Source organism: Myodes glareolus, chromosome 1 (assembly GCF_982192425.1).
Source record: "Myodes glareolus chromosome 1, mMyoGla1.1, whole genome shotgun sequence".
NCBI classification, from domain to species: domain Eukaryota; kingdom Metazoa; phylum Chordata; class Mammalia; order Rodentia; family Cricetidae; genus Myodes; species Myodes glareolus.
In genome coordinates this window covers 72,591,064-72,612,450 of record NC_142026.1, presented here as the reverse complement: position 1 = coordinate 72,612,450, position 21,387 = coordinate 72,591,064, and the positions used below count along the sequence as shown (strand labels likewise).

Here is a 21,387-nt window from a genome sequence, read left to right as displayed (position 1 = left end):
ACCCCCCTCCTTCTGACTCTGGTGACCCAGCTCCCTCCTCCCTCAGACTCCGGAAAATCTGGAAGCCAGCCCCCTCTTCTCTCAAAGTTCAGAGTCCAGACTTCAGCTCCCCCTGTTCACACCCAGAAATCCAGGCCCATCCTTCCTCCTTCACACCTAAGGGGTCCAAACTCTGGCCCCTCCCAAAACTGCAGTCTTTCAGAGGCCTAGAATTTCCTGTGTCTCCTTCTCTATTTGGGCGTCAGTTTCAGTGACCACAGCTTGTTTAGTTTGAATGCTCATGTGTCTGACCCCAGGTTGTGAAACACAACCGAGTTCATTTGTAAACCTGCAAATAGGGCTTCTACTCGGCCCTCCTCCCCTCCCCGCCTTCTCCCGGCATAGGACACCGATTGAGGACAGACACACAAAGGTGACCCTGCGCTCTTTATTTGAACCACATGATGGGGACAGTACAAGTCAGGAGAGAAAGGCCCAAGGCAAAGGAGAGGACCTGGAACCCAAGGTGGTGCGCCCAGCCAGGGATCAGCCACAGGATAACTCAGAGAACAATCTAGGACCACCACCACCCCTAATCATAGAGCTGAGCGGGTCCGGGAAGGGAATTTAAAATTCTCGTTATATCACTGGGGTTAAGAAAGAATGTAGAGTAAAATAGCGATCCAGCTAGTGGTGGCTGAGGGCTGCTTATATGAGCTGGTGTCAATCCTGGGCCTGCTTCAGTGGTTAAAGGGGGACCGCTTGGTCCCTGGGTTTTGGAGGTGTATTCACAGTGGATATTGCCATGGCTGCGTTTATCACTTCCGGAGGAGGGACCAGGTCAGTCTGGGTCAGGCTGATTGCTTCTAGAGGAGTGGCCAGGTGAACCTGGGGTGGGCTCATCTCTTCTAGAGGAGGGGCCTGATCAGCCTGGGGTGGGCTCATCAGTTCTAGAGGAGGGGCATGGTCAGCCTGGGGTGGGCTCATCACTTCTAGAGGAGGGGCCTGATCAGCCTGGGGTGGGCTCACCACTTCTAGAGGAGGGGCAAGGTCAGCCTGGAGTGGGTTTATGGCTTCTAGAGGAGGGGGCAGGACTTTACAGGGCACCAATGCAGATTCCACAGCTGAGTCTCCACTACCCATAGTAGAGTTTCCTAACTTGTAGAAGCGCAAAAAGGTCTCTGAGGGGGTGGCTCCTGTATGAGGGGCAAACCCAGCTGCCCGCGCTATCTCCCCAACACGGTCAGAAAACGCCTTCAACTCCTTGGGCCTCAGGTCCACCAAGTACCTGGTTCAGGAAACCGCACGTGAGAAGGCTGGGCTTTGGACCCGGCTGGGGCCTTCCCACCCTGCTCCTCTCTGGCTCACCGAGCTAATTCCACAACCAGATTTCCTCCAGGAGCCACGCAAGCACCAAGCTCAGGGCTGAGAAGATGGACCATCCTGTGAAGAGAAAAGGCCCCGAGCTCACGGCTGAGAAGATGGGCCAGCCTGCGGATGCTAGGAGCTGAGACACACAGGTAAGCATGGTGGAGACTATGAAACTGATCCCTAGATCCCGAGAAAGAAGAAACCGGGCCTGACGCTAGGTCTCTATGAGCACACCTGTGTCCTACTTACCCACAGGAAACATAGAGCAGTTGGAACCGGCCCTTGTAGCAGGTCTTATGGTGGAGAGTCTGCGAAGAATCGAGGGACAGAAAGTGAATAGTAAAGGGTTCTCGAGTAGGTGCTGCAAGAAAAGGGATGAAAAACGTCAGTTCTGGGGCTGGAGAGACGACTTACCTGCTAAGAGAGTGTGCTACTCTTTGTGCCTAGCACCAAAACTCACGTGGGACTCATGTCTAGCGCCCTCTTGTGGTCTCTGACAGCATCTACATGTGCATGTGCATATACACACACAAAAAAATCTAAATCTTAACGGAGGTAGTCAAAAAGACACACAAATGGGCGGACAAACAAATATCGGTGTTCCTTGTTCTCTACCTTTGTTTTTGTTTTGTGATAGGTTCTCATCTTGTTGCTGATGATTTCTGGATTTGTTAATAAGAGCAGGCATTTCTTCCTGTCTCAAGTCTCCTGAATACTGGGATGACATGCATGACCACGCCTCGCTTTCTTGGCTTTTTCTTTAGAAATACTTTTGGTGATGGTGTTCCACAGTGTGCGTGTGAAAGGTCAGGTGACAGCGTTATGGAGTCTGCTCTCTCCTTCCACCTTTACTTGCGTCCCAGGGATGGAACTTGGGTTGCGATACCCTGATGGCAAGCACTGCTCCCTGCTGAGCTCTCCCTGCTGAGCTGTCCTGTTCACCTTTCTTGTCCTTCTAGAAGCCCTCCCCGCTTTCATCCTTTCTCAGAGCTGGATTCTCACAAATCTGGGGAGGTGGGCCCATGAGGCAGAGACCCATTTTGAATAGAGGAACGGGCTCCTAAGAAGGGATGAGTTAAGGGATGGAATAGAAAGAGCAAAAGGCAGGATTCATGTAGCGAGGATGTCTGGGGGAAATGTAGACAGTTCCCAGTTAGAACTGAGAATTCTCCTACTGGTGGTGTCAGGATTTAGGAAAGGGGAAATAAGAGAGCAAAAGAGAACAGACATCAACGAGAGGCCAACCGCCCAGATATTCCAAATTAGCTCCATCCAAAATTGGGGGGAAAAACAGCCCATCTGAAGTTTGCAGGTGTTGCTTCCTACCGTCCGGTTCCGGCGACTCCAGGTACCCCTGGATGGCTCTCGGGCCCCTCCAGGCGGCCACTTCTCTGAACAGCTCTGTAACATTATGCTGCGTGATCTCGCTTGCAGTCTGCCCAGTAGAACAGGGGAGGGACCCGACGTTAGCCTAGGAACCTTATGGGGTGGCCTAGATTGGCTGGGGCGGAGCTTACTGTGCACAGGTAACAGCTAGAATTTCTTGTCGCTTTCCCAGGGCTGGGTTTAGGACATAGTAAGAAAACTGGATCGTAGCGCTCCCAAGTGGGGCCCAAGAGGTTGGGGATAGAACCTGTTACTTGGAGACACGAGACCGAAATGAGGGATGGAACTCAAAAAGCGTTGGCGGAAGGGGCAGAACTTGGAAGGCAGAGGGCGGGAACCTGCCTACTGGGCTTAACTCCAGCCCCAGCGGCCACACACCTTGACCGGTTGTCCGTTACTCGTCCGTAAGAGGCTCTGGTCGTCTGCCTCGATGCCAAAAGCCACAAAGGGGCCCGTGGCGATATCCCCCCAGTACCCGCGCGCTGCCACGCGTTCCCCACGCTGGAAAAAAACAGGGAGATGAGATAACAGGTGAGGTCCAAACCGGGGACCTTGACTCAGGTTGTCCTAGAAGACTCAGAGCAAGCCTGGGGGTAGACACGCACGTGGTTCAGGAGGCGACCCGACGCCAGAGTCCTGTTGGGCACATGGTAGGCACTTGAGTCTCTGAGTTCAAACGCAACACCTGTGTCCCGCCAGCGTCGGAATTCCTGGATGTGGATGACTTGGGCCTAGATGATGAAAAAGGACTTGATGATGAATCTGATACAGGAATACCCCAACTCTATACCTATAGGGATCTCTCTCCCTCAGACCCAGGGGTCCAGATCCCAGTCTTCCTCCCTCAGACCTGGGGGCAAAGTCCCAGTCCTCGTGCTTCACTCAGGACTCAGATGCCGGCCACCTGCTTCCAGGCTCTCTTACCCCTCGATCGTGCAGCTTCATGCGCAGGTCCCAGTCTGCAACACCACGCCGGGCATCGTAGCGGGAACCCAGGTAGTGGCGCAGTCTCGAGTCCCAAAGGCGACTCATGGGAAACACCTCGGGTCCCTTCTCCCCACCTGACCAGAAGCGGAACACGGCCTCCAGGGCATCCCGCTCGCGGAACTGCACAGCCACGGACACATGGAGAGATACCCAGAGATACAGGGAAGGTTTCTCTCCGGTCCATTAAGTGGGAATGAGGATAGAGGGAGAGAGGGGGAGGGGGGAAGGGAGGGAGGGAGGGAGGGAGAGAGGGAGGGAGGGAGGGAGGGAGGGAGGAAGGGAGGGAGGGAGGAGTCAGAGGTGGGATTGGGACCTCCACACCCCAGCCTGCTCCCCCAGTTTCTCTGAACCGCTCATCTCCATTCTTCCCACAGGCCATGCTCCTTCCATCCCAGAGGTGGGCAGCTGTGGCACCTTGAGCGGCCGAAGGCTGAGCCAGGGTAGTTGCTCCTCCAGGAGGTCAGGTTCAGGGACCAGATGAGACAGGCGGCTAGCCTGGTCGCGCACGAAGGCAGCTACGGAGGGTCGCAGCAGCGCGTTCCCCCCACAGCTCCAGGAAGGTCTCACTCCGCTCTGGAGGGAGGTGGGAAGGATGAGGCAGGATGGAAGATGTGGCAAACTTCACCAGTTCAGGAGCCGCAACCACCACCCAGCTCCCCAGATCAAAGCTGGGACTTCACGAAGGCAAGGCAAGCTGGCCTATAGCCTCAAGCCTTTTTTTGAAATTTTGGGTTGTTTTTGGTTTTTGAGAGAGGGTTTCTCTGTGTAACCCTGGCTGTCCTGGAACTCACTCTGTAGAGCAGGCTGGCCTGTAATTTACAGAGATACACCTGCCTCTGCCTCTCAAGTGCTGGGATTAAAGGCGAGCGCCACCACCACCCAGCTAGATGAGGACTCAGGAGTCAGTTCTCTCATCCTACCCACGTGAGTCCCAGAAATCAAACTCAGGTCATCAAGCGTGGTAGCACCTTTACTAACTGAGCCACTTCCATAGCCTCTGTTTGTTTTTCGAAATGGCATTTTATGCATTCCGCAGAACCTAGAACTCTATGTAGCCAAGGACAACCTGAACTTCTGAACCTACTAGCCTCCTCCCTAGTGCTGGGACAACCTGTGCCACCATACCAGGGGCCTATATCCCCAACGTTTTACATATTTAGTTAATTTATTTTTATTTTTTTAATGTGTGAGTGTTCTGCATGTACACCTGTGGGGCAGAAGAGGGCATCAGATCCTATTATAGATGGATGTGAGCCACCACATTGTTTCGCTGAGAATTGAACCCAGGGCCTCTGGAAGAGCAACCAGTGCTCCTAACCCCGGAGTCATCTCCCCAGACCCATTTTTTTTTTTTTTTTGAGACAGGGTTTCACTATATTCCCTGGCTGGCCTGGAACTCACTATGTAAGCCAGCTTGGCCTTGAACTTACAGCGATCTGCCCGCCCCTGCACCATGCCCATCCCATCTCCAGAAGGGAGAGGGAAGCGCCTTGAGTTTGGAGGCTGGGGTCTCGGCAACTGACCTTGAAGTCCCATCTTCTCGGGATCCTCTAGGGCTAGGCTGAAGATCAACATATGTCGTGCCACAGCTTCTAGATTATTCTCCAGCACATAAAACTGGAGGGATGACAGACAAGACAGTTCTACAGGTCTAGGAGCCCAGAACACTAGCCTCCTGCACCCACCCTCCAACCCTATGGTGGAACACAACCAGGGGCTGTGTACAAACCAAGGCAGTGCTCCCCCACTGAGCTACATTTCCCAGCTCTCTTTTTCTGTTTTCCTTTCTATTATGAGGCAAGGTCTCACTAGATCATCCTTGAACTCTGGCCTTCAACTCTCTGCAGCTCAGGATGGCTTTGAACTTGAGATGTTTCTCCTGCCTCAGCCTCCTGAGCAGCTGTGATTACAGGCTTGAAATACTAGGTCCAGGGGTTGAAGACAACGGCGCAGCAGTTAAGAGCACCACCTGCTCTTCCAGAGATCTTGAGTGCAATTCCCAGCACCCACATGGTGTTTCACAACCATCTATAATAGAATCTGAACCCCTCTTCTGGCATGTGGGTATACATCAGAGCACACACATATAAATAAATAAAACTTTTTAAAAAGAAATACTAAGTCCAGTTTGCCAGTTCCTTCTTCAGCCACAAGTCTAGATTCCAAACCATCCCTCGCATCTGGATACCTGGTCCTGGGCTCTCCCTCTTTCTGAAGCCCGGGAGCCCCAGACCCCAGGCCCTTACTTTCCCAGGACATGCATGGGTCTGAGACCTCCAGCTTCCACTTCCTCAGACCCCACACTTTTCCTCTAGGACCCGGAAATTTTCATTCCAATCCTCTCTTTTCACAAGGGCTCAGGAATCTGGGCTCTCAGTTCATCCTGCCCCATCCACAACCCCAGAATCCCAGCTCACATTGAACCTCCTGAGAGGCCAGAGAGTCGCCCTGGATAGTGTCCGCAGCACGTGCCGCCCATCCACAGAGCCTAACAGCAGGGCATCCAACTCCGGGATCTTGTGTTCTGTCGCTGCCTGTGACTCTGAGTCCACGGGAGGACCTGTCAAGACAATAGCGGGCAGGGACCGGCTTCCTAATCTTCATTTCCTGCAGCTGCCTTTAGAAGCTACGAATCCAGCAAGCTTGGTACCCCAGCCTGGGTTCCAAAGGCAGTTGTACCTCTGCATTATGCTATTAGATATCATCAAAGAAGATTGTGGGGGTGCTCCTCTCCTAAATTCATTTAATTTAGGAAACGTACATGCACACGCGCGCGCACACACACGCACACACACCAGCATCCCCTGCCATGTACACAACTGCTATGAGGGGTACACACATGGGAGTTGGAAAGGCACTTCTGTCTAAGACCGCATGTGGTTCTAAGGTAGAGAGACTCACTTTCAGCCTGTAGGTCCAGCGCTGGGGACAGACCCCACCAGGACACAGAGCCGAAGCCGGCACCGGAGCCCGCAGGTGTGGTCATCGTCCTGCGGGACAGGAATCCTGGGAACTCATTTGTCCACCCCATCCCTTTCTCACTGCCCCTCGCTTCTTGCCCCTTCGCCTCCAGGTTGATTCCCTCACCTTTATCCTTCCAAATATCCGGAGGTAGATCCTCTTTTGCAGAGTGCTGGGTTGAGCTCCAGACAGCCTGCAAAAACTGTCTTCCAGAGGCTCCGCCCTTTCTGAGCAGTCAGCCAATGGGAGCAGGTGGTCTTGCATCACTGTTATCAATTGACCAATGAACGTGAAAAGGCGCCGCTCACTACGAACTTTTGACCAATAGAAGCGTCGAGGGACGGCTAGGCGTGGTCCGGAACAGGACGCCGGACGCGGTTGTCATGACGATACCCCAGCCAGAGCGGGGCGGAATCTGGATCAGTTCAAATTTCTAGGAAGGGAAGGGCCTAACTCGCTGCTTCAATTTACATTAGAACTGAACGAAATCTTTTTCTTTCTCTCCTTCTTTCTTTCTTACTTTCTCTCTCTCTCTCTCTCTCTCTCTCTCTCTCTCTCTCTCTCTCTCTCTCTCTTTCTTTCTTTCTTTCTTTCTTTCTGTTTGTTTTTTTTTTTTTTTTGAGACAGTGTCCCTCTGTATTCGAGTTACTCCAAACTTGCAGGAATCCTCCTGTCTCACTCACCTGACTTCTGGGTTTAAAGTCGTGAGCCATCACCCCTGGCTTTGAATGGAATCTCTATAAATCCAAACTATAACGTGGAGCCCAGACTGGTGCCTTCAGATTTGTTTTCCTTTTTCTTTCACACCTGGGCTCTGACTGAATACAGGCCTCAACGGGTGGAAAGCAGGTCCCTGATCAGTAAATTTTCAGGCTGCTAATCATAGTCATTACTCAATATTAAATCCTTAGCTGGTGCTGTGGCAAAGACTTGTAATACCAGCATGGTTCAGTAGTTAAGGGCACTTGCTGCTCTCCTAGAGGACTGGAGAATTCAGTTCTCAGCACCACAACAGGGGATCACAACTGTCTTTACTTCCAACTCCCAGGCATCTGATGCCTTCTTCTGGCTTCTTTGGGAACCCACAAACACCTTCTCTCTCTCTCTCTCTCTCTCTCTCTCTCTCTCTCTCTCTCTCTCTCTCTCTCTCTCACACACACACACACACACACACACACACACACACACTCGCACAAATAAACAATAACAACTTAAAACATAAATTAAAAAAAAAAACTCCCTTCTGCGGTGATACCTAACATTGGTCTCTCAGGCCCTAGCAATGAACAGAATTTACTAGAATGAAGAAAAATAACAATAAAGGAAACAATGCTACAGAAATAATAACTTCAGGGCAGGCATCAGTGTGATAGTGCTCTTGATAAGCAGCCTTGAAGTACTGCGTTCCATCCCCAGCACCACATAGAACCAGGTATGATAGCACATGACTATAATTCAATCAGTGGCAGAGGTGGGTGGAGTGGGTGGTCATGGAATGGAAGCAGGGTTAAAAGTTCAAGCTTGATTATATGTGGAGGGATTGGAAAGATGGCTCAGCCATCAAGAGCAGCCAGTGCTGCTGGGTTCAGAGGACCTGGGCTTAGATGCCAACAAGGTAGCTAGCTGGCTTACAACTATCTGTATGTAACGTCAATTCTAAGGAATCTGATGTCCTCTTCTGCCCTCTTCTGGCCTCTGAGGGCACACAGTCAGATGGGGCACAGATACAAGCAAAACACTCATACACATAAAATAAAAAGAAATGTATTGTTAAAAAGCAGTATTTGTTATACTACTAAAATATATAACTTGAAATATATAATTCCAGGTTCATGATGAAATATAAATTAGTAATATCATTCCTTCATGTGTGTTTTGTATTGTATGCATGCATGGTGTGGATGCTTGTGCCTACAAAAATGTAGAGGCCAGAGGGGCAGGTCTGGTGTCTGCCTTATCTCTGTCTGCCTGATTTCCTTGAGCTATCTCTCACTAGACTGGAAGTTCACCGTTTCTGCTAGGCTGCTCCCTGAGGCTGTGTCTCTCTGCTCCCCAGTGGTAGTACTACCGGTGCTTTCAGCCTTACCTGCCTTCTATATGGGTGCCCAGGATTGAATTCAGCAAGTCCTCGAATAGCACACTTCATTTCTTTTTGTGGTGGGATAATATTCCATTTGATTTCTCCCTTATAGTTATACGTGTCACCCCTTCTTACCATGTCATTCGAATGTCACCCCAGAAAAGATCTCTCTGAACTCCCTAAATTTCTCAACATTCACTGGACTTTACTATCTAAAAAATATTAGATTTCTTTTTTTTTTTTTTTGAGGGATGGCTTCTCTATCATATAGCTCAGGCTGTTCTGCAGACCAGGCTGGCCTCGAACTCACAGAGATCCACCTGCCTCTGCCTCCCGAGTGTCATGACTAAAGTGCTATGACTATGTGTATCATGCCTTTGATACGTGTATGTTTTAGCTACACGTATGTGTACCACATGTGTGTCCAGTGCCTGTGGAGGTCAGAAGAAGTCATCAGATCTCCTGGAACTCCAATTATGGATAGCATGATTATGTTATGTTATAATGTGGATGTTAGGAACCAAACCCAGGACCTCTGCAAGAACATCAAGCGCTCTTAACCGCTGAACCATCTCTCCAGATCCTGGATTTAATTCTTAATATCAGTGGTTATTTGTAATAATTTTCTTCTTATTGGTTTGCTTTTTCGCTGAGATGGAAAAACCAGAGACCCCAAGATCTTCACCTAAATCTTAACAGATTTAGAGACTAGAGAGTTAGCCCAGCAGTTAAGATCATGTTGCCCTTCCCAGCAGCCACATGGTGACTCACAGAGGCCTACTAACTCTAGTCACACAGATCCAGTGCCCTCTTCTGACCTCAGTGGGCATCGGGCACACACATGGTGCACAAACAAAGAAGCAGGTAAAACATTCATGTGCACAAAATAGTAAAATAAATAAATCTTTAAAAATAAAAAAAATACATAACAGGTTCAAGTACCAGAACTTAAAGTCAAACTTCTTGGCTATCTGATTCATAGTAAGCTGCAGAAATTTTCTTCATTTGCCAATAAGAATAAATATTGTATTTATCATGAATTTGCTGTAAGAGCAATATTGGCAGTAAGTGGTGGTAATAGTTCATTGTAGATAATACTGTCTTATTTTTAAATTTTATTTGTTTATATTTTTAAGTATGAGTGCTCGATCTGCACATATGCCCGCACGCCAGGAGAGGGCATCAGATGCTATTACAGATGGTTGTGAGCTGCCATGTGGTTGCTGGGATTGAACTCAGGACTCCCAGAAGAGCAGGTCTTGCTCTTACACTGGGCCATCTCTCCAGCCCCAGTAATAATTATGGTCTTCTTACGAACAATGCACACCGTCGCACAGGAGAAACCACTGCTAGGATTTTGTGGACATTTTCTAGTTTTCTGCCTTCTTTCGCTCTTCTTTTCCTTCTTTTTCTTTTTGTTTGTTTTGTTTTTCAAGACAGGGTTTCACTGTTAAACTCTGCCTGTCTTGGAACTCACTTTGTAGACCAGGCTGGTCTCAGACTCACAGAGATCCACCTGCCTTTGCCTCCCGAGTGCTGGGATTAAAGGCGTGCGCCACCACCGCCCAGTGTTTTGTGAAGACTTTCCAAATCTCATGGATGCGATAATCCACATAACTGATCTGATTTTCTTGCTCATTGGTTGCCAGGAAGCTCAGAGGTCAAATGTATACTCTTTCCCTAGCATCTGGGGATACTTCATGCCCCCATTTCCTACTTAACCCGCTGTTCAGAGGGCTGAATTCTCAAACAGCAGAGACCTGTCCATCATGCCAAATCCTGCCTGGGGAGAGATAAAGTTGGCTATGTAATCATCCTCCCAGAAATACTATGAGAAGCAACATGTGTTGAAAGAGGGAGGGGAAGGGTACCATTGGCTCTTCCTCAAGTAACTACCTTATCACAGGTAAGGTCAGGCCTTTGAGGGTGGTGAGGCCATAGATTCTCTAGAGATTTCAGTGTAGAATGGAGGTGAGCTCTTGAGACTTCTTTCAGGTCATGGGTTTCCTGAAGATTTCAGTTGGAAACCTACCTACTTTGTTTCCTTGATAAGAATAAGTCATGAGGAGTAAAGTCTGAGCTCATGGGTTTAAGGAGAAGCTGGGAAACTTAGGTTAAAAAGATGACTAAGGTTGAGGATCAATAGTAAAGTGATTCCCTAGAATTCCCCAGTGAGGGGCTGGGGTGTGGCTCAGTGGTAGAGCCCCTGCCTAGAATCCCCCAGTGAGGGGTTGCAGTGTTGCTCAGTGGTCATCTTCCTAGAATCCCCCAGTGAGGGGCTGGGGGTGTGGCTCAGTGGTCCAACCTTTACCTGGATGGTGAACACATGAACTAACTAATTTACTGGTAAAGGGGTTCTCCCTGACCCCTCACAGCAGCCACATAATAGGTATTATCACCATCACATGTCTTTCTCTTCTTATGAGGAAACCGAGGTTCAGAGAAAGAATGGAAAAGTACATGAATGGATTAGTGCTAGGTGGGTGGGTTTACCTGGGTGGGTGTCCAAGGTGTTCAGTGTTAATCCGACCCGGCATGCCCTTGGGCTGGGAAGTCAGCGTCATTCTTGGTTCCAGCCACTGGGTCCTGCCCTCCTTCCCCAAACACATATCAAGGAACACTGTGGCTGAGTCTCCAAGCTGCTGAGTATTTATTTGGCCCTAGGATCAGTGTACAGGGGTTAAGCTGTGTGGGAAGAGCTAAGAGATTGGGAGAAAGGAGATAATAGGCCTTGCAGCTGATTGTCAAAGCAGAGGGTAGGATCCTGGGGCAGGGGATGCCAGACTTAACCACCTCCCCGCAGGATCACTGTGGCTTCGGGGCATGGGAGTGGCGCTGGAAGTTAGAAATATTTCCAGTGTGGAGGTAGGAACGGATGCATCTGGAGAGGCTTGTGGGGAGAGGTGTAGGGGCTGGGAGCGAGGGATTTGGTTAGATGCTTGCCTGATAGGGATCAAGGCGCAACCATTGGCCTGGCTCGGTCAGGGGGCCGCAATGAGTGCCACTGGGCAATGGGTCGCCTGGGGTTGGCCAACATATCAGCCCAGTGCCGTAGGCCAGCCCCACCAACGGCTGCACCCACTGCCACTCTCCCGATGGCCTCATTCTTGCCCAGCTTGTCATAGTCCAATACAGTCAGCTCCACTTGGACTTTCTGGAGAGGGTGAAAAAGGAAAGAGGCATAAGGCGAGGTGTAGGGGTCATGCCACGGACATTCCCTGTAATCAGGCTATGCAGGGACGTTGCCACAGGAGTTTGGGGCAGGGAGGGGTGGCAACTGGAAAAGATAAAGAGGTGCCAGGAGTTTTTGTCCCTTTGAAAAGTAAATCCTTCCTTCCTTCCTTTTTTTTCTGTTTTAGACAGGGTCTTACTATGTAACCCTGCCTGGTCTGGAACTTGCTATGTAGAGCAGCTTGGCCTCTACGGAGTACTGGGATCAAAGGCATGTGCCATAACACCCAACTTCTACAGAGATAAACCCACAGGACGCATTGTCCAGAGCTTGGTAGGGGCCTCCTTAGAGATCAGGACTCAGAAGAGGAGCAAAATCCAAGTCCTTGATATGGGTGTGGTGATCCAAAGACTTTAAAATAGGAACTAGGAGGTCCAAGCTTGTTGAGGGAGGACCTTGCTGGGGGCAGGCATTTACGTTCCACACATACGTGTCTTGCTTTGGGGAGAGCATGCCCAAGGTCAGGTTCTAAGGCCAGGCCTCCTGGTCTCCAGAGGAGGAAATGGAGATGAACAATACAACCTCAGATCTTAGGGTTGGTTCTTCACTGATGCCCAGGCCCCTTTCCCTTTGCCACTACCATCTTTGGGGATTCCCATGGTGGAGCTGTCTCAGTATAATCAGGGGCATGGCTGCACTCACCTGCACTTGGTCACAGGGCACCTCAAAGCTGAAGGCCTCGTTATAATAGGGGTTCAGGGTGTTCTTCTTAATGGTGGTTTTCTTCTTCCGAACCTTTTTGCCTCCCTGAAGCAGGTGCACCTTCACATAGGGATCTGGGGCAAAGAAAAGCATCTTTTAACTCCGCACTGCTGGGCTCATGGGGATCAGGCTGTGTGGAAGCCATGAAGAATTTCTTTTGGACCTAGATAGAATCACCCCATGAACCCCTCAGGTGTCCCTTTTCTGGATAGGATCAGTTCTGTATCCCACAGCAGTAGGGGGTTCTGCTATCCCCTAAGAGACCTCCCAGGTCAAGAAGCTATCAGAACCCCTAGTCAAAAACACACTCCCTGCCCTGATTGGTGTTTGCCATGGTTGTTGTTTTGTTATCAGATCGATACAAGTTAGAGTTATCTGAGAAGAGTGAACCAAAGATGAGAAAATGCCTTCATGATGTTGCCTGCAGGCAGGAGGTATTTTCCTAATTAGGGGTTGATGTGAGGACCTTGCCCACCGTGGGTAGTGTCAACTCTGGACAAATGGTCCCAGATGTATAAGAGGCAGGCTGAGAAAGCCATGGGGAGAAAGCCAGGAAGCTGTACTCCTTTCCTCCCATCTGCATCAGCTCCTACCTCCAGGTTCCTGCTCTACTTGAGTTCCTGCCCTGACTTCTGTCAGTGATCAAATGTGACAAAATAAAGCTGTAAGATTAAACATTTTCTTCCCTTTTTTAAAATCATAGTCTTTATCACAGCAGTATAAACCCTAACACACACGCGCATGAGCGCACGCGCACACACACACACACACACACACACACACACACACCATTTTTTGTTTTGCACACACCTGAGAGTCCTCCTACATCCATCTTCTTCAGGTTTTTAGCTTCCAGAACAATGACGGTGAGTTTTCCGGCCGTGGGGACATAGCGGAGAGAGAAGCAGATGTCCCCCAGTTTCTCCTGCTAAAAGGAGGAATGGAACCTATCACCCAAATCAGCCCCTCGCCTGCTGGCTTTGGCATGGAATGGTTCAGAGCCAAGCACCAGGGAGGTGGAGCCAGCTAGCTCGCCCTCTGGCGCCTGTGCAAAAAAGGCCTTGCCGACTTAAAGAACTGGAAGGTCTGTTATCTGATTGGTCCAGAGTAGGAGTGGGCGGGGCCACACAGCTCACCTCCTCTTTGGGAGCCATCTGCAGCTCTCTCCAGGCCTGCACCGGCCGGCCCAGGTTCACTGAACTCATGGGCACCCGCACCTCCCCGATGGCATCATTGCGGGAGAAGCGATCGAAATCGTATACTGCCATGACCAGCACTCTACCTCCCAGTTCCACGTATGGCACCTGGCAGAAGGAATACAGAGGGCAGGATAGGAAGCCAGAGAGAGGGGATTCAGGTGGAGTGGAGTGGGGCTGCAGACAGAGTTTTCTTTGGGCTGCCAGCTACAACTACACAGAGACTTCTTATTAATTATGAAAGCTTGGCCCTTAGCTCAGGCTTGTCTCAACAAGCTCTTACTGATGTGGGATCCCCCTCTGTATGCTATGAATATATTTTATTACCATTGGTTAATAAAGAAGCTGCTTTGGCCTATGGCAGGGCAGACTATAACCAGACTAGAAGAGATAGAGGGTAGGCAGAGTCACAGAGATGCCATGTAGCTGACAAAGGAGAAGAACACTGGAACCTTACCAATAGGCCACAGCCTCATGGTGATACACAGATTAATAGACATGAGTCAACTTAAGATGTAAGAGCTAGCTAGGAATACACCTAAGCTATTGACCAAACAGTCAATATTAATTAATATAGTGTCTGTGTGATTATTCAGGTCTGGGCAGCCAGGAAACAAACACGTAGTCTCCATTTACATCTTACAACTTTAACCTCATTTGTATTAATCTGCTTTCTGCCATCTGATGTTAACTTGCACCTTTTGTTTCCTCTCCCTGTCTGGCTGGCAACTCTGCCTTTCTTTTTCCCAGAGTCTTCTCTGTCCCCAGAAGTCCCTCCAATCTCTTCCCGCCTAGGTATTGGCCATTCAGCTCTTTATTAAGCGACAGTGACACATCTTCACACAGTGTACAAATACCCCATAACATGGGCAGTGAGGTTCCAGGGACCTCAGTAAAGTACAGAGATCGGCAGAAGAAAACTCACGTGAACAGAACACAAATAGGAGCGTACAAGGACCAAGTCATAGACAGCACAGGCACTGAAGTGTTCCCGGGGACAACTCCAGGTCCCAAGGAACCGCTTCCCACCACCTATACACACAAGCTGGCAGCTGCCATCTGAGCTGTGTCTTCTTCCAGGGATAGCGGAAGGGGTCAGTCCTTAGCATTCCAGGGACGAGGGGTAGGCTGAGGATCATGGGGTAATGGCAACAGGAATTCACCTTGAAGGCAAAGGTTTCCCCAAAGTGTGGATTCAGGGTCTGCCGATGCACCTTGGTCTCATGTCGCCTCCGCTTGTCTGGCAGCAGATAGACGCTAACATAGGGGTCTGAAGAACCTCCTAGGTCCAACGCCGCCAGCCCTTCAGCTTGCAAAATGCCCACCAGGAGCTGCAGGGGCCCAGACACAGAAGAGGAACTCTAGTCCAGCCTCCCGCCCAGAGTCTCCCCTTCCAAAGCATTTGCCCTCCTTCACACCCACCTGACCCGTCTGGAAGTCATAATCCAGTGAATACTGCAGTCGTCCTAGCTGGTGCTTGTCTGGTACCTGCTGGCCTGGCATGGATGGTGAGGGATCCAGCTCCTCTATTTCAGGCTGAACCTAGAAAACCAGGGACAGGAAGGTGGAATCTTCTCTGGAAACTAGCACCCTCCAGGCTCAGAAACCTCAAGAGGCTCACAGACCCCTCCCTCTTGTCTAAACAGTGTTTGATTAGTAATGTCTGGAACAAGATATGGTAACAAAGGCAAAGGCAGCATATTTGTCATAGGAATGTGATGTCTGCTATAGGAATAGACAGTGAGACAGTCTGGGCCTGTTTCCTTCCCCCATGTCCTAATGAATGTACTGGGATAACAGTACAAATTACCACCATCATCTTGCCACAGGAAAATGGTATATTTACCACGTGCTTAGCATTTGGTATATAAGGTTTTTTTTTGTTGTTGTTGTTGTTGTTTTTACACAGGCCATAGACTCTCAAAGTCTAGTCTCCATCAGAAATGAGTGGCAAAATACCGCGGTCACCTCATTAGCGGTTCTGATTCACAAGGTCTGTGTGACATTCCATCTAAAATTTACATTTCAACAAAGTTGGAGGTGATTCTGACACAGATGGCCTTTGAAATCACTGACTTAAGGAACAGGAATGGAGAGTGGGTTCCAGGATCCCAAAAGGAATCCCTCTAGGTAATAATTATAACAACAGCTACTTGTTGAGAAAGAAGGAGACAAGAATTAATTACCACGAACCACAGATGTAGTTCTCAAGGTCACACAGACGAAAAAATGGTCCCCAGGGTTGGAAACCCAAGACTGCCTGGCCTGTATTCCACTCTGCCCTCGGGGGCATAATATTCAGATTCTACCACAGCCTATTAATTTTTTAATACTGAATTTTTTTATAGCTTAAGTTATGTGTAGGCATGTCTCTTTATGTGGATATGTTCGTGTGAGTGCAGCTGCCCGGGGGGGGGGGTGAGAGGTATTGGATACTCTGGTGGTTGGGAGCCATCCTACATGGGCACTGGGGACAGAGTGTGGTCCTACATAGGCACTGGGGACAGAGCGTGGTCCTACATGGGCACTGGGGACAGAGCGTGGTCCTACGTGGGCACTGGGGACAGAGCGTGGTCCTACGTGGGCACTGGGGACAGAGTGTGGTCCTATGTGGGCACTGGGGACAGAGCATGGTCCTACGTGGGCACTGGGGACAGAGCGTGGTCCTACGTGGGCACTGGGGACAGAGCATGGTCCTACGTGGGCACTGGGGACAGAGCGTGGTCCTACATGGGCACTAGGACAGAACGTGGTCCTACATGGACACTGGGGACAGAACGTGGTCCTACATGGGCACTGGGGACAGAACGTGGTCCTACATGGGCACTGGGGACAGAACGTGGTCCTACATGGGCACTGGGGACAGAACGTGGTCCTCTGGGAGAGGAACAAGTGCTCTTCACCACTCTCCACAACCCCTGAGTCCTCGATGACTGTGTGGGTGGGTGGGCCCATTGGTGCATATACATGACATATATGCTGGATCTCTCTCTCTCAGACATGCTGTCGTATAGCTCATATTGGCCTCCAGCTTGCCATGTAACCACAGATATTCTCGAATTTCTGGATCCTCCTGCCTCTGCCTCCCAAGGTCTGGGATTACTGGTGTACACTACCACGCCTTATGTGGTGCCAGAGACTGTTTCCAGGGCTTCATATGGCCAGGAAAATGCTTAGCAGTTGAACTACATTCCCAGAACCGTGTCCCTATCTTGGGCAAACACCTCAACAGGGCTCATTTGCCCTCATTATGTGGAGAGTGCTCAGCCTTCCAGATGCCTCACTGTGGTACACTGTGAACAACTCTCTATTGCTTCACCTCAAAACCCAGTAAGCAGTCCTCAACACCTGCTCTTCCTTTGACCCGAATGTTTTTGTCCTGGCTCTCAGCTAACTCTGTCGTTCTGGTCTAGCCACAGAAGTCATCAGGAAACTTCCTCTGACTCTATGGGCTGTTCATACCACAATGTCTGTTGTGCCCTGCTTATGACAACATCCTAAGTAAGTCACTTCTCCAGAATATTTAGGGCGGTGTGTGTGTGTGTGTGTGTGTGTGTGTGTGTGTGTGTGTGTGTGCCTGTGTATGTTGGTATACTCATCTATTCCTGTGCACGTGTGTGAAGGTCAGAGATCAACTTTGGGTGTCTTCCTCTCTTACTCTCCACCTGACTTTTTGAGGCAGGGTCTCTCACTCAAGCGAAAGCTTACCATTTCTCCTAGACAGGCTGGTCATGAAGTTCCAGGAATATGCCTGTTTCTACTCCCTCCCCACCCCCACTGCTGGAGCTATAGGCATGCATGGCCATTCCCAGCTTTTGAGTGGGTAAGGGATCAGAACTATAGTCCTCATGCTTGCTTAGCAACCATGTTGCCCACTGGTTTTTTGTTTGTTTTGTTTTGTTTTATAGATTTATTTACTTTATGTGTATAAGTGTTTTGCCCCCATGTATGTGTGTTTACCACATGTGTACCTGTCACCTACAGAAGTCAGAAGAGGGTGTTGGGTCTCCTAGAACTACAGTTACAGATGGTTGTGAGCCACCATATGGGTTCTGGGAACCGAACCTGTGTCCTCTGTAAGAGTAGCAAGTGCTCTTAACCACTGAGCCAGCTTCTCAGTCCTGTTTTGTTCTGTGAAGCAAGGTCTCACTTTTTAGCCCAGGCTGGCGGTACAGGCACTATATAGCTCTGGTTGATTTTGAACTCACAGCAACCCTACTGCTTCAGTCTCCCAAGTGCTGGGATTACACATGTACACCATCACACCCAGCTCAGACTGGAGAGTTTTTGTGGACAGTTACAAGCTCTGGTCCCCAGAATCCAGTAGACAAAATGGGATTAAGAAGTGAAGGACCAAAGATAGAGGACAGCTGGGGACATTGGGGGCAGTCGGGTGTGCAAAGGAAAGGGTCACACCTTATCTATGTAACTCCGGCCCAGCTCTTTCACTTCCTGAAGGTGGACTTGGGCTTGGGCCTGGCTCTTCTTGCCCATCCGTCTCCGACAGCGCTTCCGGTAGAGACAGAAACAGCTGCTGAAGACCAGGAGGCCTGAGCCCAGTACGATGGTGGCCAGGACCCAGGCTGGCACTGCAGAAGGATGGACACAACATGCATCGAAGCTCTGGGAAGTCGGCTGGCTAGCTCAGTCTTGACTCCCTATGACAGCTTGAATCTTAGCCTGGATGCCCCTCCAGCCAGTTCCGTCCCACTTTAATCCCATGTTTTCGTTCCAACCAATCTCACCTGTAAAACTCAATTGATGCTCTAACCCACGCTGACATGATTTGCTTTCTTTTTTTTTTGTTTTTGTTTTTGATTTTTTGTTTTTATTTGCTTTCTTACAGTCCTGACTCTCTACACGCATTCTGATGTTTGCTTAACTCCTATTGCTTTTAGAAGAAGCTTCTTTGCCCGCTCCTGGGTCTCAGTTTCCATTCACCCATTTATGATCCCATTCCATGCCCCACCCTTGATCCGCTTCTGGTTTTCCTCTCAGACCTGTCTCTACTTTTCAGCAGTTCAGATTCTAGTCTGGGATTCTGACCCATGATCCCTGCCGGATTTTCCAGTTCACCAACCCAAGTCTTTGCATCTGAGTCCCGCCCCTAGAGATCCTGCGGGAGTTTTCCACTTGGGCTTGCCCAGATTTCTCTCACCTGCACCCTGCCTGATGCGGCTGGAGTCTGGAGGTGTCTCAGGCGCTGGAGAGCCAGGGGTCGGGGGTTCCGGGAACATGGCGTCGGGTTCCTGCGGTGCTTCCTGCAGAGGTACCCAAGTACCCTATCCCCCCCCACTCCTACCCCCAAGCGTCCATTGAGCTTTCAGCGCATCAAAGACTTTCAGTGCACGTTGGGAATTAATCTCAGCCTTTCCAGGCCCAGGGCGGGCTTTGGGAGAACCCAATTCCATCACAAAGGGACGCTCCCTCTCTGCAGGCATCCCCCAACCACCCTCTTCTGCCCCTTCCTTGCCCTTCCCAAGGGCTTGAACCGGAAGTGGGCGAAGGCAGGCGTGGGAACCAGCAGACCGCTGTTGCCCAGAGAAACCGCCAGGCTCCAGGAGGGTGATAGCAAGGCTGGTTGCTGGGCAACGAGCCTGTTGCCAAGACAACAGAAGGAGGACTGACGCACAGAAACGAAAGCCGGGCGGTGCCGGTGCATGGGACTCGGGACAGGGATCCCGCGGCCCTGCGAGGGTGGTTGAGGACGGCCTGTGCTCTGTGCATCCCCAACGGCTTCTCTCTCCACATCGGACCCCTTGAACCACCGCTCTTGCTGGTGAAGTGGGGAATCTGCCCCCACATCTCTGTTGGGCACCCATATCCTCTTGCTCGCGAGTCTCTCTCGCGCATCCCGACTCTGTTCTCACACCTGTTCTCGTGACCTAGTCGGCGTTCACTTCTCTCTAAACCCCAGATGGACATCGTCCCTACCCTGTCCCCCACATCCTTCTCTCGCCCGCGTCTCTGCTGCCCTCTGTTGTCTGGCCTTGGTCTCTTGCGCTCTCTCTCTCTCTCTCTCTCTCTCTCTCTCTCTCTCTCTCTCTGTCTGTCTCTCTCTGTCTGCTTTCTGCCTACCAACCTTCTCTCTTTGTCTCCACACCTGTCTCTCCTCTCCACACAGCAATCTCCTAGGTTAGGGCTTCAACCTGCTACTCAGAGTTGATCCTTTTCAGCGTCCCTCCACCCAGTCCCTCAACCCTACCCCTGCCACACACCTCGGTCCCTCTACGAATAGGACTGAGGATGTGGCTTGGTCAGAGGGGCCCACAGCTCCTACCTGCTAGGTGGCTAGGTGGTCCTCCTGGAGGCGCCGAGTGGTGGGCTGCCGGGACCCCGCCCCCAGCACGTGGACGGATGGCGCTGTCCCGGTGCTGATCTAGCTCGGCGGGGTGGGGGCGCGGCTGAGTCCAGCCAGGCTGGTGCCTGTGCCCCTGTGTGTGAACGCGCGCGCGTGTATGAATGTGTGCATATGTGTGCGTGCGTGTTCTGCCCCGGAGAAAGGAGAACGCCCTGCTCCGCCCCTCGGCCCGCCACACCCGAGAACCACCATGACGCCCACGTACGTTGATCTTAGTACCCTAGAATGTTCTGACGTCTGACTAAGTCATCGGACATCTACACTGAGCACCAGCCCCCGCAAGACACACACACAAAACAGACTTTTTTACAATGCAATTAGCTAGATTCCAGAGCACTTGGTTTCAAGACCCATGAGAAGCTCCTCAGGAGACCCAAGTACTAAGCTACCCAGATTCTCAAGGCAAGAAATGGGAGCTTCCAGCATTTCTGCTCTCAAACATCACTTCCCCTTAACCAATCCCTTACATCCTTGGCTGCAGCCAACACAGAGGGTACCTCACCCCTCTTTGAGAGACCTGGCCATCCGAATCTGTTTATGTGTGCACGCATGCACTTGTGTGTTCGTGTGTATGCTGATGCACGTTCATGTGTGTGTGCATGTGTGTGAAGATCAGAAGGCAACTTTGCATATTTTCCTTCCACCTTTTAAAAACTTAAATTACATTTATTTACTTGTGGGGAGGAGTGGGCATGTGGAGGTCAAAGGACAGTTGGAAGGCTTTGGCTTTCTACAACCACCATGTGCATTCCTGGGGATTGACCACAGGTCACCACGCTTTACAGGAAGGGTCATTTCCAGCTGAGTACTCAGTGACCCTGTCTATCTTGTCTTGAGAGACAGTATCACTGGCCCGGAACGCACCGAGTAGGCTAGGTTGACTGGCCATCAAGCCCAAGGGACCTGTCCACCTCTGCCTCCTCACTTCTACCGTTACAAGCAAGCACCACCACACCCATATTTTTCCACAGGGTTCTGGGGCTCAAATTCAGGTCCCCAAATTTGCAAAGCAAGCGTTTTCCCAACTGAGCTATCCTTCCAACCCCAACCCTGTAACTTTTTAGTGAGTGATGGAATATAATGGGCTCTTCAAGTTCCCTCCATGTGTTTGCTCCAGTTTTAATGTGTGGAA

At 50.4% G+C, this 21,387-nt stretch overlaps 2 protein-coding genes across 4 annotated transcripts; both read right to left on the bottom strand.

Annotated features, from left to right (window-relative positions):
- Nucleotides 1-571: 571 nt before the first annotated feature.
- On the bottom strand, nt 572-11,346 carry Dnaaf3 (dynein axonemal assembly factor 3). Its single transcript, XM_048427010.3, is given in 14 exon segments — nt 572-1,267; nt 1,348-1,422; nt 1,600-1,711; nt 2,677-2,785; nt 3,115-3,237; nt 3,342-3,467; nt 3,661-3,843; nt 4,138-4,266; nt 4,268-4,296; nt 5,247-5,340; nt 6,141-6,283; nt 6,625-6,713; nt 6,811-7,117; nt 11,258-11,346. Coding segments are annotated over 12 exon segments (1,749 nt in total). The 5' UTR covers nt 6,710-6,713; nt 6,811-7,117; nt 11,258-11,346; the 3' UTR covers nt 572-726.
- Nucleotides 11,347-11,391: 45 nt separating this feature from the next.
- Syt5 (synaptotagmin 5) lies at nt 11,392-21,216 on the bottom strand. 3 transcript variants are annotated; one of them, XM_048426869.3, is made up of 9 exons: nt 20,175-21,216; nt 19,053-19,192; nt 18,311-18,483; nt 15,317-15,436; nt 15,058-15,225; nt 13,835-14,002; nt 13,509-13,626; nt 12,639-12,772; nt 11,392-11,918 (listed from the first exon to the last, which is right to left on the bottom strand). In XM_048426869.3, exons 2-9 carry the CDS (start codon nt 19,129-19,131, stop codon nt 11,718-11,720), a joined length of 1,161 nt encoding a protein of 386 aa, XP_048282826.1. In that variant the 5' UTR covers nt 19,132-19,192; nt 20,175-21,216; the 3' UTR covers nt 11,392-11,717. The 3 variants fall into 3 exon arrangements, with proteins under 3 accessions (XP_048282826.1, XP_048282828.1, XP_048282827.1); XM_048426871.3 differs by having other exon boundaries at nt 13,509-13,623; XM_048426870.3 differs by having other exon boundaries at nt 19,053-19,155.
- Between the last annotated feature and the right edge of the window lie 171 nt (nt 21,217-21,387).

Excerpts from the sequence above, each read along its gene's own strand:
- Syt5 (XM_048426869.3), bottom strand. The coding sequence starts at position 19,131 with ATGTTCCCGGAACCCCCGACCCCTGGCTCTCCAGCGCCTGAGACACCT. Across the intron at positions 14,003-15,057 it reads GGGAAACCTTTGCCTTCAAG|GTGCCATACGTGGAACTGGG; the intron begins GTGAATTCCTGT and ends TCCTTCTGCCAG. Across the intron at positions 13,627-13,834 it reads AGATGGCTCCCAAAGAGGAG|CAGGAGAAACTGGGGGACAT; the intron begins GTGAGCTGTGTG and ends TCCTCCTTTTAG.